Raw genomic sequence first — 11,629 nt, forward strand, 5'->3', positions numbered from 1 at the left:
TTCTGTTGATCCAGCATCAAAATGTCTAAAGTCCTGTACGGTTGTTCCAACCGTTCTAATAGAGAGAAGGATGAACGTTATTTTCGTGTTTTGAAGGTAGTTGGTCACAAGGGAGGTAATTTTAAAAAACTTACTGAAAAAAGAGGAAAAAAGTGGATCAACAATCTACAGCTAAAAACAGGAAATGCAGAAACTAACAATGCCAGTTTGCAGCGCCACTTTCACGTGATCCGGATGATGCGCAAAATTCAGATGGAGGTCCGGAAGTGGATTTCTCCGGCTCAAAACCCAAAGCAAAATGGATCACAACCAGTAGCTAACGCCCTAAATAGGCTGGAACAGACGAGGCATCTTGAAAGAATAGGCGTATATTTAGAATATGATCTATTATCTCGGTAAAAAAGATTTCTCTAATAATCTTGAGGATTTACCGGCATGGAGGCGAAACACATAACTAACTACCAGGAGCTGCAGAGTTCATTTTATAAGACGACCAGAAGAAAGTTTTAAAAAGCCTGAAGAATCAATCTGCTCTGCAACCAGCAAAGGATCTCCAGTTTAGATCCAGAGGCTCTAAAATCTCTGCAAGTGAAGGCAGAACTGATGTTACTCTGCGTCTCTTCATCTCTTCATCCATCAGGATGAAGAGCAGATGGCTGCTGCTTTTGAAGAAGCAGAACTCAGAGAACCCCAGAGGGGCGCACTGCTCTCCCCAGGCTCTAAAGACCCAAACCAGATCTGACTACAGACCAGGGACCAGTGTAAGAAACAGAACTGCTCCAGCTGCACCGTCTGCGGGAAAAGTATCACTCAAGGCCACATGCTTGTTCACATGAGAATCCACACAGGTGAGAAGCCTTTCACATGTACAATGTTTGAGGAAAGCTTCAGAGTGAAAATCAGCCTGAATCACCACATGGGAACGCACAGCAGAGAGAAACCATTCATCTGCAAGACCTGTGGAAAGAATTTCACACAGAAAGGGCAGCTGACGTGTCGCTTCCAAATCCACACGAGTGAGAGGACGTTCATGTGTTACAAGTGTGGAAAAAGTTTCCATCAGAAGTGTCAGCTGACTGACCACGCACACAGGAGAGAGACCCTTCCAATGCAAAACCTGTGGGAAAAGATTAAGTTAAACAAAACCCTGAAGCATCACATCACAATCCACACCGGTGAGAAACTGTTCACCTGTGAGACATGTGGAAAGGCCTTGAGGCTGTTAAACACTTTGAAACTTCACAGTCACACAGGGAGACACCTTTCATGTACAAGATGTGTGGGAAGAGCTTCTGTTCCCTTGGAAGCTGGAGTACCTGGAGAGAACCCACCATGCACAGAGAGAACATGCAAACTCCATGCAGAAAGACCCCGGGTCGGGAATCAAACCCAGGACCTTCTTGCTGCAAGGCAACAGTGCTACCATCTGCACCACTGTGCAGCCTGAGCCTCCATTCATCGCTCCCTTTCTGATTCTGATCAAATCCTTGTTCTGTTTAGTAGAATAAAAAGAATCCTGCTCTTTGCTTCTCAATAAATGATGAAGACGATTAACTGATTTTCTGCTGTTGAGTTTCCAACAAGTCATTGGATGGATTTAGTTCAGTTCAAGGTATAAACTCTGAACCTCAGAGTTAAAATGTTCTTACTGGGTGACCTGTCGCCTGCAGCTCCAGGGCTGAGCTGATAACATCTACCAGCCTGAGGAAAAGATCCAGAAAAACACAGTGAGCTGAAAAATGTTGAGTTAGAATGGAAGGAAACATAAAAATGTATAAAAGTATAAAACATTTACTGCTGATGGCATTTTAATGTGGGAAAAGCTGAGCTGCAGAAACCCAGTGAACGTTGAGCTGATTTCTGCTCCTCAGGTTTCAGCCTCGTGGTGCTGAAGTTGGCGTCTGAATGGTAGTTTGACTTTTGACTTTTTTCTGCTGTTTCACTATTTTTCTGCTCAAAATCTAAAATGCATCTCAAGCTGTCAAAGCTGTAATAATTTATTGTAAAAACTGTTTTTTAAACACAAACAACCATGTAAAGCTTTTGTGTATTTCTAAAATAAAGTGTTGATGTTCACATGTAGATAAGGATTTATTTATTTTGAACAGTTCAGACCAACGTGGTCGAGCTGAGCTCCTTATGAAAATAATAATTATTAAACGTTCTAACTTTAGATGATTTGAAAGTTGGTTTGGTTTATGATGAGGTAGATGAACAAAATCACAGAGCAAATAAAACTGGAAAGCAAAATAAAAGGACAGAAATAATGAACACTTTGCTTCAGAGGTCAGAGGCTGAAAGTCTCATCCTGTCCAGAGCTGAACGGCTTCCGTCCAGCAGGGGGAGACACTGCAAACATTCAGGTCTCAACTTCATCTATTTACTTTTATCATTATCAATATGAATACAATCAACATCTAAAGGGTACCATGACGTAGACATTATGTCTTCACACTACATACTTACAAAACACAACAAATGACCCAAAAATAATTGAAAATGTAGCAAATTGTTTACAACAGAAAAAATTCTCTGCATTAAAGTACAAATGTTTTTTTAATAACTTAAAGGCATTTTTGACTCCACAAAACAAAGACTTATAAAACAAATGTAACTCATTCTTCCTCTGTATCAAATAAGGAAGAGACATTTTGTATGTAATGGTTGGCTAATAGGAAAACATTAAAGTTGTGGTCAGTCATCAGGTCAGAATCACTTCCGGGTAATTTGTCATTTCAAACCAGCAGAAAGTGGGTATTTTGGTAGCTTGGAGTAAAAAGAGCAAAGATCTACTGCACAGCTGCTTTCTGTTGCTTTCACTGAATAAATAAATCCGGGTTTTTATTAGACTGCAGCATAATGCACAGCTTCTTAGAGAAGAAAGATCTGATTTATGGTTATTTATTGAAGAGAACGAAGCGAAGCTCGTCAGCTGCAGAACTAAAAAAAGAAAATAATGGAGTTTCTGTGACGCTGCAAAGGCAGGTGAGGACCTGAAACCCAATGCAATGAGCATCACTCGTATTAAATGGCCTGTAATTCATTTATTTGGCTTAAATACTGAAGAGCCACGGCATCTTTCGGATTAGTTGTAAGAAAGTCTTTCCTGTAAATCGGGTTTCAAACACAAATAATACCGAAAAACGTATTTTACTGCTTTTTCAGACACGTTTTTTCACTGTTTGGTAAAACAGCTCCGCCTAAAGTCAGGCGTCACACCGGAAACTGGTGGCAAGACTTCCGGTGGAGGAAAACAAAGGCGCTAGCAACGTTAGCCTACTACAGCTAGTTAGCATCCTGGCTGGTTAGCATCCTGCTAGCAGCTGGTTAGCATCCTGCTAGCAGCTGTCGCCGTGTCCAGGTGTGTTGTGAGTCTGCGCAGCAACAATGTGTTCCGTTGAGCCTCTGAGAGAGTTTATCAGAGAGAGACTAACTGCTGCTGCTGAAGAAATCTTCACCCAGCTGGAAAAAACCATCGTCCAGTACGAGGAGGAGATCGACCGGCAGCGGAGGCTGCTGGACCTCAGCTGGAGACCCCGGGTCAGCTTACAGCGAGCAGGTTCGGTACCGGTCGGGTTCTGCTGTCGGTTTTACTGGCAGATCAAGGTTAACGAGACCTGGGGGTGAATTTATCCAGGCCTGCTGGGTACAGAGGCCCCCTGCTGGCCAGAGGCTGTAAGACAGGCAGGCGGTGTGGAGACCAGCCAGCTTCATGTGAAACAGCGATGATTACAGAGCTAAAGCTGTCAGAGTTCAAATACTGATGCGATTAACGGCGGCAGGTCGGTTAAAATGCGCAGAGCTGAGACTGTAGGACAAACTGCTAATCAGTGAAAATCATTGTTCATGTTTGTAGCCTTTGTTCTCCGTCACAGACGTCGATGGTTTCCTGAATCTCTAACATTATTTCTCTGCTTCAGTTAAGAAACCCACAATCCTTCACTGCATCAGTGTCACGTGACCAACGTTTGGATCCATTCCTCCTCTTACGAATTGTCCTGGCTGCTGCTGGTGGAGGTGGTGTCATGCTGCGGGCATGTTCTTAGAACGTGTTGGGATTCTAACAGTGACAAACACAATAAAAACAAAACCTTCATTGTTTTAATTTACACGTCTGCTTGTTTTGGAGCGAGAGCGCTCGGGTGGGCAGAGGGGAGCAGTGGGGGGCGAAACCAGGGGGGGCCGAGAATGTAGAAAATATTCAGTTACTGTTTAATTAGTGCAGTTGAGGTTTAGGTGGAACTATTACATTCCACCTAAACCTTATTCACATTATTCACAATAATGTTTTATTGTGAATAAGTGTTTTATTAGAAGTTTGCATGTTTTATAGCTTAATTGGCCACTGTGCAATTTATGCAAATGAGGAGTACCGTGCTGGAGTGATGACGGAGAGACAGACGAGCGAAGACAACAGAGCCACACGGTTTTTCCACCGTAGTTTGTTTTCTGTGGAGTTTGGCTGAGAATCAGTTGCTCTTGTAAAACAATTACGCAAAACTGTGAAATATTTGTTCTTCATCTTTACATCGGAGCGCAGTGAAAGTTTATTTTTCCTCCTCAAACACTCGAGTGAAATCTGAGAAAATAAACTCGTGGCAACACACAGGCAATGTTAGCCGCTTGACCAGCTACTTGGTTATCAGCTGGAGTCGCGTCTGTTAGTTCTAGACCCGCAACACAGGAGTCTCTCCAGTGCAGATGGCTTCTGTTAACATGGTGGATAAAGTGTGGCGTTGTTCTGAGCCACATTGATCCGTTTCCTTTGTTTTGCTTGCAGACGTCCCGCAGCATTACATCTGCAAGGAGGAGGAGGTTCAGACGGACCAGCAGCCCTGCAGCCCAGCGGCGGAGGTGCGTTTGGATCAGGAGGAAGTAGAATCTGTGCAGATCAAAGAGGAACAGGATGAGCTGTGTGTCAGTCAGAACGCAGAACTGGTTCTGAAAGAAGAGATGTGTACCTTCAAGATGAGTCCTGTTCCTGAGCAGCACCGCCCCAGAGAGCCAGAACCAAACAGCGACCTCAAACCGGCGGCTTTAATGGGTCCCGTTTCTGATGACGATGACCTGAAAGAACCAGAACCAAACACGGACCAGAACTCTGCTGATGCCGAGTACCAGAATCGGGAAGAAAGCAATGAAGACGACTCTGGATCCAGCACGGAAAAGTCAGAGCAAGACGAGGGAAGTCGCAAAACAAAACTAAAAAGGCACAGAAAAAGTGGCACCAATTATAATCTGTCATCTTGCAAAATTTGTAGAAAAACTTTCACTCAGAAGTATCTGATGGCACACATGAGAACCCACACAGGTGAGAAACCCTTTAAATGTTCCACCTGTGCCAAAAAGTTCATTCTCAACAGTCATCTAAAAAACCACATGAAGATTCATAGCGGTGAGAAGCCTTTCTCCTGTCAGACCTGTGGGAAAAGTTTCATTCAGAGGATGAATTTAACTCTTCACATGAGAACACACACCGGTGAGAAACCCTTTCCATGTGAAATTTGTAACAAGACCTTTGCTAGCAGGAGTCAGTTAACTACTCATGTGAGAACTCACACAGGAGAGAAGCCTTATGCTTGTAAAACCTGTGGAAAAAGTTTTAGTACCAGAGGTACTTTGATTAGTCATATGAGAAGTCACACAGGGGAGAAGCCTTTCTCCTGTCAGATCTGTGGACAGAGTTTCACTCAGAAACCAGGTCTCAAAGTTCACTCACGGAAACACACAGGAGAGAAACCGTTTATGTGTCAAACCTGTGGAAAGAGTTTCAATCAGAAAAGTGCCTTGCTCACACACATAAGAACTCACACCGGTGAAAAGCCCTTTTCCTGTTTGACCTGTGGACTACGTTTCATCATGAAGAGCAGTTTGACCCAGCACATAAGAACCCACACTGGGGAGAAGCCTTATTCTTGTCAGATCTGTGGGAAACGTTGTAGTTTAAAGGGTAATCTGAAGTTCCACATGAGGATTCACACAGGGGAGAAACCATATTCATGTCTTACATGTGGAAAAAGCTTTGCAGTAAAATGTCAATTAACTCGTCACATGAGAACTCACACAGGTGAGAAACCTTTCTCCTGTCAGAAGTGTGGAAAAGGTTTTACCAAGAACCTTTATTTAATTGCCCACATGAAAACTCACACAGACGAGGCGGTTTAACCGAGAGGTCAGAGGGCCCAACATGTGGTGCCTGTGCATGGCAGCCTCACTTCTGTCAGTCTGCTCCAGGGCAGCTGTGGCTGTATGAATGGCTGAATGCATCGGTGTCACAATAAACGCTGTGATTGAGACATCCATCCATCCATCCATTTTCTTTCACCCTTGTCCCTCAGTGGGGTTGGGAGGGTTGCTGGTGCCCATCTCCAGCTAACGTTCCGGGCGAGAGGCGGGGTTCACCCTGGACAGGTCACCAGTCTGTCGCAGGGCAACACAGAGACACACAGGACAAACAACCATGCACACACACTCTCACACCTAGGGACAATTTGGAGAGGCCAATTAACCTAACAGTCATGTTTTTGGACTGTGGGAGGAAACCGGAGAACCTGGAGAAAACCCACCATGCACAGGGAGAACATGGAGACTCCATGCAGAAAGACCCCAGGCCGGGAATTGAACCCAGAACCTTCTTGCTGCAAGGCAACAGCTCTACCAACTGCCCCACTGTGCAGCCCTGATTGAGACATCTCGCAAGAAAATTAATTCCATTTGATTCATAGGAGACGTGCAGATAAAGCTCCAATTTGGGTTTTCCTGGTTACCTGCAGGAACCAGGAAATCAGAATCAAAGTGAATTACTACTGCAGGCTGCTGAAAACTGGACAAAGTAATGTCCGTCCGCTTGACTTCTACCAGTGTCTAAGGCTACGTTTACACAGTCAGCTTGATGTGTAATTAAGATTTTACATTTAAATTCTTTTTTTTATTAATTTTTTGATAAAATCCACTTTTTTCTGTGTGGTTGTTTGTGCCTTAGACATAATAAAGAGTAGACGCATCATGCACCGCTCTTGCCTATTGTTGCTAACAGGGCGGCCATCTTGGAGCAGCGTTATGTTTGGCAGGCACATAGAAGAATCAGCACATTTAATAGCAACTTGCTAAATACTAAACAGATTTTCACACTTTTTTGCTGTAAACCTTATTCAAACTGTTATATTTAAAGTATTTTTGAATTTGATATGTGGTTCAGCATATTTAAATATCCTGATTTAATCTATGATGGTTATTTTACAGAACACACAAATAGATTTTATAAATATCTATGTAGTAATGTCAATACATATTTATATAAATATACACATTAATACAAATATATATTGGGCTATACATTTCATATTTAAATGCACATGTTTATATATACAGGTCCTTCTCAAAAAATTAGCATATTGTGATAAAGTTAATTATTTTCCATAATGTAATGATAAAAATTAAACTCATATTTTAGATTCATTGCTCACCAGCTGAAACATTTCAGGTATTTTATTGTTTTAATACTGATGATGTTGGCAAACAGCTCATAAAAACCCAAACAATGAGCATATCATGAAAAGGTTCTCTGAACGAGCCGTTAACCATCATCTGAATCAACGAAGTAACTCTAAACACCTGCAAAAGATTCATGAGGCTTTTAAAAACTCCCAGCCTGGTTCATTACTCAAAACTACAATCATGGGTCAGACTGCTGACCAGACTGCTGTCCAGAAGGCCATCACTGACGCCCTCAAGCAAGAGGACAAGACACAGAAAGACATTTCTGAACCAATAGGCTGTTCACAGAGTATCAAGGCTCCTCAGGGGGAAGGAAAACGCTGCACAACGAGACGAGGTGACCCTGAGGAAGATGGTGGAGAAGGACCGATTCCAGACCTCCAGCAGTGGACTGAGTCTGGAGCAGAAACATCCAGAGCCACCGTGCTCAGGCGTGTACAGGAAATGGGCTACAGGTGCTGCATTCCCCAGGTCAAAGGTCAAGCCACTGTTGAACCTGAAACAACGGGAGAAGCTCCTGACCTGGGCTACAGAGAAGCAGCACTGGACTGTTGCTCAGTGGTCCAAAGTACTTTTTTCGGATGAAAGCAAATTTTGCAWGTCATTCRGAAATCAARGTGCCAGAGTCTGGAGGAAGACTGGAGAGAAGGAAATGCCAAAAGGYCAGAAGTCCAGTGTCCAGTACCCACAGTCAGTGATGGTCTGGGGAGCTGCTGGTGTTGGTCCACTGKGTTTYATCAAGGGCAGGTCAATGCAGCAGCTATCAGGAGGTTTGGAGCACTTCATGCTTCCATCTGCTGAAAAGCTTTATGGAGATGAAGATTTCATTTTTCAGCACAACCTGCTCACAGAGCCAAAACCACTGGTATACTCACCATGGTGCTACTGTTGGCCTGCCAACTCTCCTGACCTGAACCCCATAGAGAATCTGTGGGATATTGTGAARTTGAGAGACCCAACAGTCTGGATGAGCTTCAGGCCATCGAAGCATCCTGGGCTCCATGACACCTCAGCAGAGCCACAGGCTGATGGCCTCCATGCCGCATTGAAGGATTCCTGACCAAGAATTGATGCATAACTGAACAGAATTATTTGAAGGTTGACTTTTTTGGTATTAAAACACTTTCCTTTTATTGGTCGGATGAAATATGCTAATTTTTTGAGACGGGATTTTGGGTTTTCATGAGCTGTATGCCAAMATCATCAGTATTAAAACAATAAAAGACCTGAAATATTTCAGTTGATGTGCAATGAATCTAAAATATGACAGTTTAATTTTTATCATTACATTATAGAAAATAATGAACTTTATCACAATATGCTAATTTTTTGTGAAGGACCTGTAAATATAAATAAAAGATTTACTCTGGGTCAGCCTTCATAGCTGAACCTCAGTATTACACCAAGTGCTGTAGCTAATATTAGCTGGGTTTTCGCCGGTGGACATAAATACAGTTTAGTAATATTCTATTCACATAATATAAACGGCAATATGTCCATCTTACTTGTGAAACGTTGTCCCCTGAGATCTCACGTCAATACTCCGATGATCTGAACAGAAATGTCCGGCGGTGCTGAGGCATCGCCTGCTGTTTTGGTTTAGCCAGGAGGGATGACCCCTCCAAGATGGCCGCCGTGTTTCCTGCGCCAATGTGGGTCTACTCTTTATGATGTTCATGTTACTACATTTATACTAATATTTCACGTTGTCAGTTCCTGCCCCTGCTTCAGTGTGAAGAGTTTCAAAATAAAAGCCTGTTGGACTCAGAGGCTTTATTTAAATAGTCTTGGTACACTCCTACTTTTTTTCTGTCTTAATTTATCAAACTATCTTAAGTAATTTTCATGTTTTAATGCATTTAGTTGCATTTGGCAGCCATGTTTTTGCTCCCTGCTTTTATGACTCTACATTTGTTTCTTCATTCTGGGGAGTTCAGGGAAACAAAGACTGATCACCTGGTTAGAGCTGCTTTTGATTCATAAACATATTTGTTGTATATTTGCTTGATGATTTTGATGATGGCTTTTTACAATGTTTAAAAAAGTTTATTGTTCCATAATTAGTTACTGTGTGATGTCTTTATGGTGGGAAGGACTTTGAACCATCTTGTTGCTTAAATATGTTATATAAATAAACTTTATTAGGCAGTTTAATATATAAAGGTAAAAGTAATTTTATTTCTATAGCAAATTATCAGCAACAAGGCAAAACAATGTGCTTCACAGGAATTAAAAGGAAATACAAATAAAATAATAATAACAAACCCAAGGAAAGAGCAAAAGAAGAAAAAGCTAATAATGTTGATCCAAAGTAAATAAACCAGATATTCCTGTCCAGGTAGAGAAGTTAAAGTTTTCTCTGGTCCATTTCCTTTTCCGGTTTGGGAGAATAAGAGTCTAAAAAGTAGTTGCTGAGGTAGTTTTTCTGGGTTGATAAATCAATGTAAGTAAGTAAGTAAGTAAGTAACTAACTAACTAACTAACTATCTATCTATCTATCTATCTATCTATCTATCTATCTATCTATCTATCTATCTATCTATCTATCTATCTATCTATCTATCTTGTAAAAGTACTGAGTACTGCACAGTTTCTAATAATACAAACTAAGAGTTCCTGCTCTGGAAGACTATAACTGTAGATGTAATTAGTTTATTCAGAATATAAAGTCGGAATAAAAGTTGCTCAATTCAACAGTCTATGTTTTATGTCTCAAAACAAGTTAAAAATAAGTGTTTGGAGAAAATAGAAACTTGTAGCGGGAGACGGAAATTAAAGCGCATTGTCTGTTTCTGGGGGAAGACTTCCGTGTAAGACTTCCGGCGGAAGTTAACGACATGGCGCTAGCAGCGTTAGCTTGCAGGCTTCTTCGTGGTTGTCGTCGATCAGAAGATGATTTCTGCCTGTTTCTGTGTCTGCAGCAACAAACTCTTCGGTTCATCATCAGAGACCAGCTGCTGCTGCTGCTGCTGCTGCTGCTGCTGCTGCTGCTGCTGCTGCTGGAGAAACATAAACCACATCCGGGAGGAGGAGAGACGATCTGCGGCTCAGACCGCTGGATCCCCGCCGGATCCCTGCTGGATCCCCGCTGGATCCCCACTGGATCCCCGCTGGATCCTCACTGGATCCCCGCTGGATCCCCACTGGATCCTCACTGGATCCCCGCTGGATCCCCACTGGATCTCCGCCGGATCCCCACTGGATCCACACTGGATCCCCGCCGGATCCCCACTGGATCCCCACTGGATCCCCGCTGGATCCTCACTGGATCCCCAAATCTTCGGAACCTCCAGGTCTGTTTGCCGTTTCAGGCTTGTCTAGATTTAAAGTTGTGCTGTAATTAATGGATATGGACCATTTTTAACTCTGGAGGTCTAAATCTGAAACCTTTGTTTTATTATTTCACACAAACAGAAGCTAAGAGTTTGTGATTTATAAAACCTTTCATGGTATCATAAATCACAAAAGCTTCATAATGTTGTGGTTTTAGAGGTTAGGGCACAAAACCACATAAAAACAAATTCATGTTAAAATCTCATCAACCTGATGGATGTAGGGGACAAATTATGCAAAATCCCATTTTTAGCCCTTAAATACATTTTTTTGTACTTTTAGTGTCTAGAACTGGAAAATTAAAACATATTTTCTCCTGATGCTGATTAGATGTTTTTATATTCTTCTGGGTTATTTTCCGGTGCTTTTTGTCTTTGGTTTGGAATGACGTCATGACTTCCGGTTGATCAGTTTTGTAAATCCTCGCAGAGATTTTATTGTTCAAGTTCAGTTTTTCAGAAGTTGGAAGTAAAAAAGTCCAAATGTTTTTTATTATCTCTCAGGATTCCAGGGTTTCGGGTTCAGCCCGTTTTTATTCAAAGATGTTAAATTGACAGGAAACGTTCAATATTCCTGGGTAATTATGTTACTGGAAAACACTGGCGGCTGTACTTCCACCCACAACTACAGTTTTAAAAACAGCAAATCAAGAAATGCAATTAAATATCATTTATTTGCACTTCTATTAAAACCAAATAAATCATCAGTCAGTGGATCCAAAAACATGACGCAATGCTGATCACATTTAGATCAGTGGCGGAGCTAGACTTTTAAAGTTGGGAGGGCCAAGGGGGGGGCA

At 42.1% G+C, this 11,629-nt stretch overlaps 1 protein-coding gene and 1 pseudogene across 3 annotated transcripts in view; both read left to right on the forward strand.

Moving 5' to 3' along the window:
• Positions 1–2,986: 2,986 nt before the first annotated feature.
• On the forward strand, positions 2,987–6,128 carry LOC103463219 (zinc finger protein OZF-like; annotated as a pseudogene).
• A 3,895-nt stretch (positions 6,129–10,023) lies between these two features.
• The window catches only part of LOC103463218 (zinc finger protein 665-like), a 9,269-nt gene continuing 7,663 nt past the window's right edge, over positions 10,024–11,629 (forward strand). The window contains exons 1-2 of one of the 3 annotated variants that reach the window (XM_017304282.1): positions 10,025–10,450; positions 10,484–10,790. In XM_017304282.1, the coding sequence (XP_017159771.1) occupies positions 10,335–10,450; positions 10,484–10,790 (423 nt within the window). In that variant the 5' untranslated portion in view covers positions 10,025–10,334. Of the gene's footprint in view, positions 10,791–11,629 lie in introns of all 3 variants that reach the window. The other 2 variants (XM_017304283.1, XM_008406455.2) reach the window with 2 other exon arrangements.

The sequence above is a fragment of the Poecilia reticulata genome, linkage group LG4 (assembly GCF_000633615.1).
Source record: "Poecilia reticulata strain Guanapo linkage group LG4, Guppy_female_1.0+MT, whole genome shotgun sequence".
Lineage (NCBI taxonomy): Eukaryota > Metazoa > Chordata > Actinopteri > Cyprinodontiformes > Poeciliidae > Poecilia > Poecilia reticulata.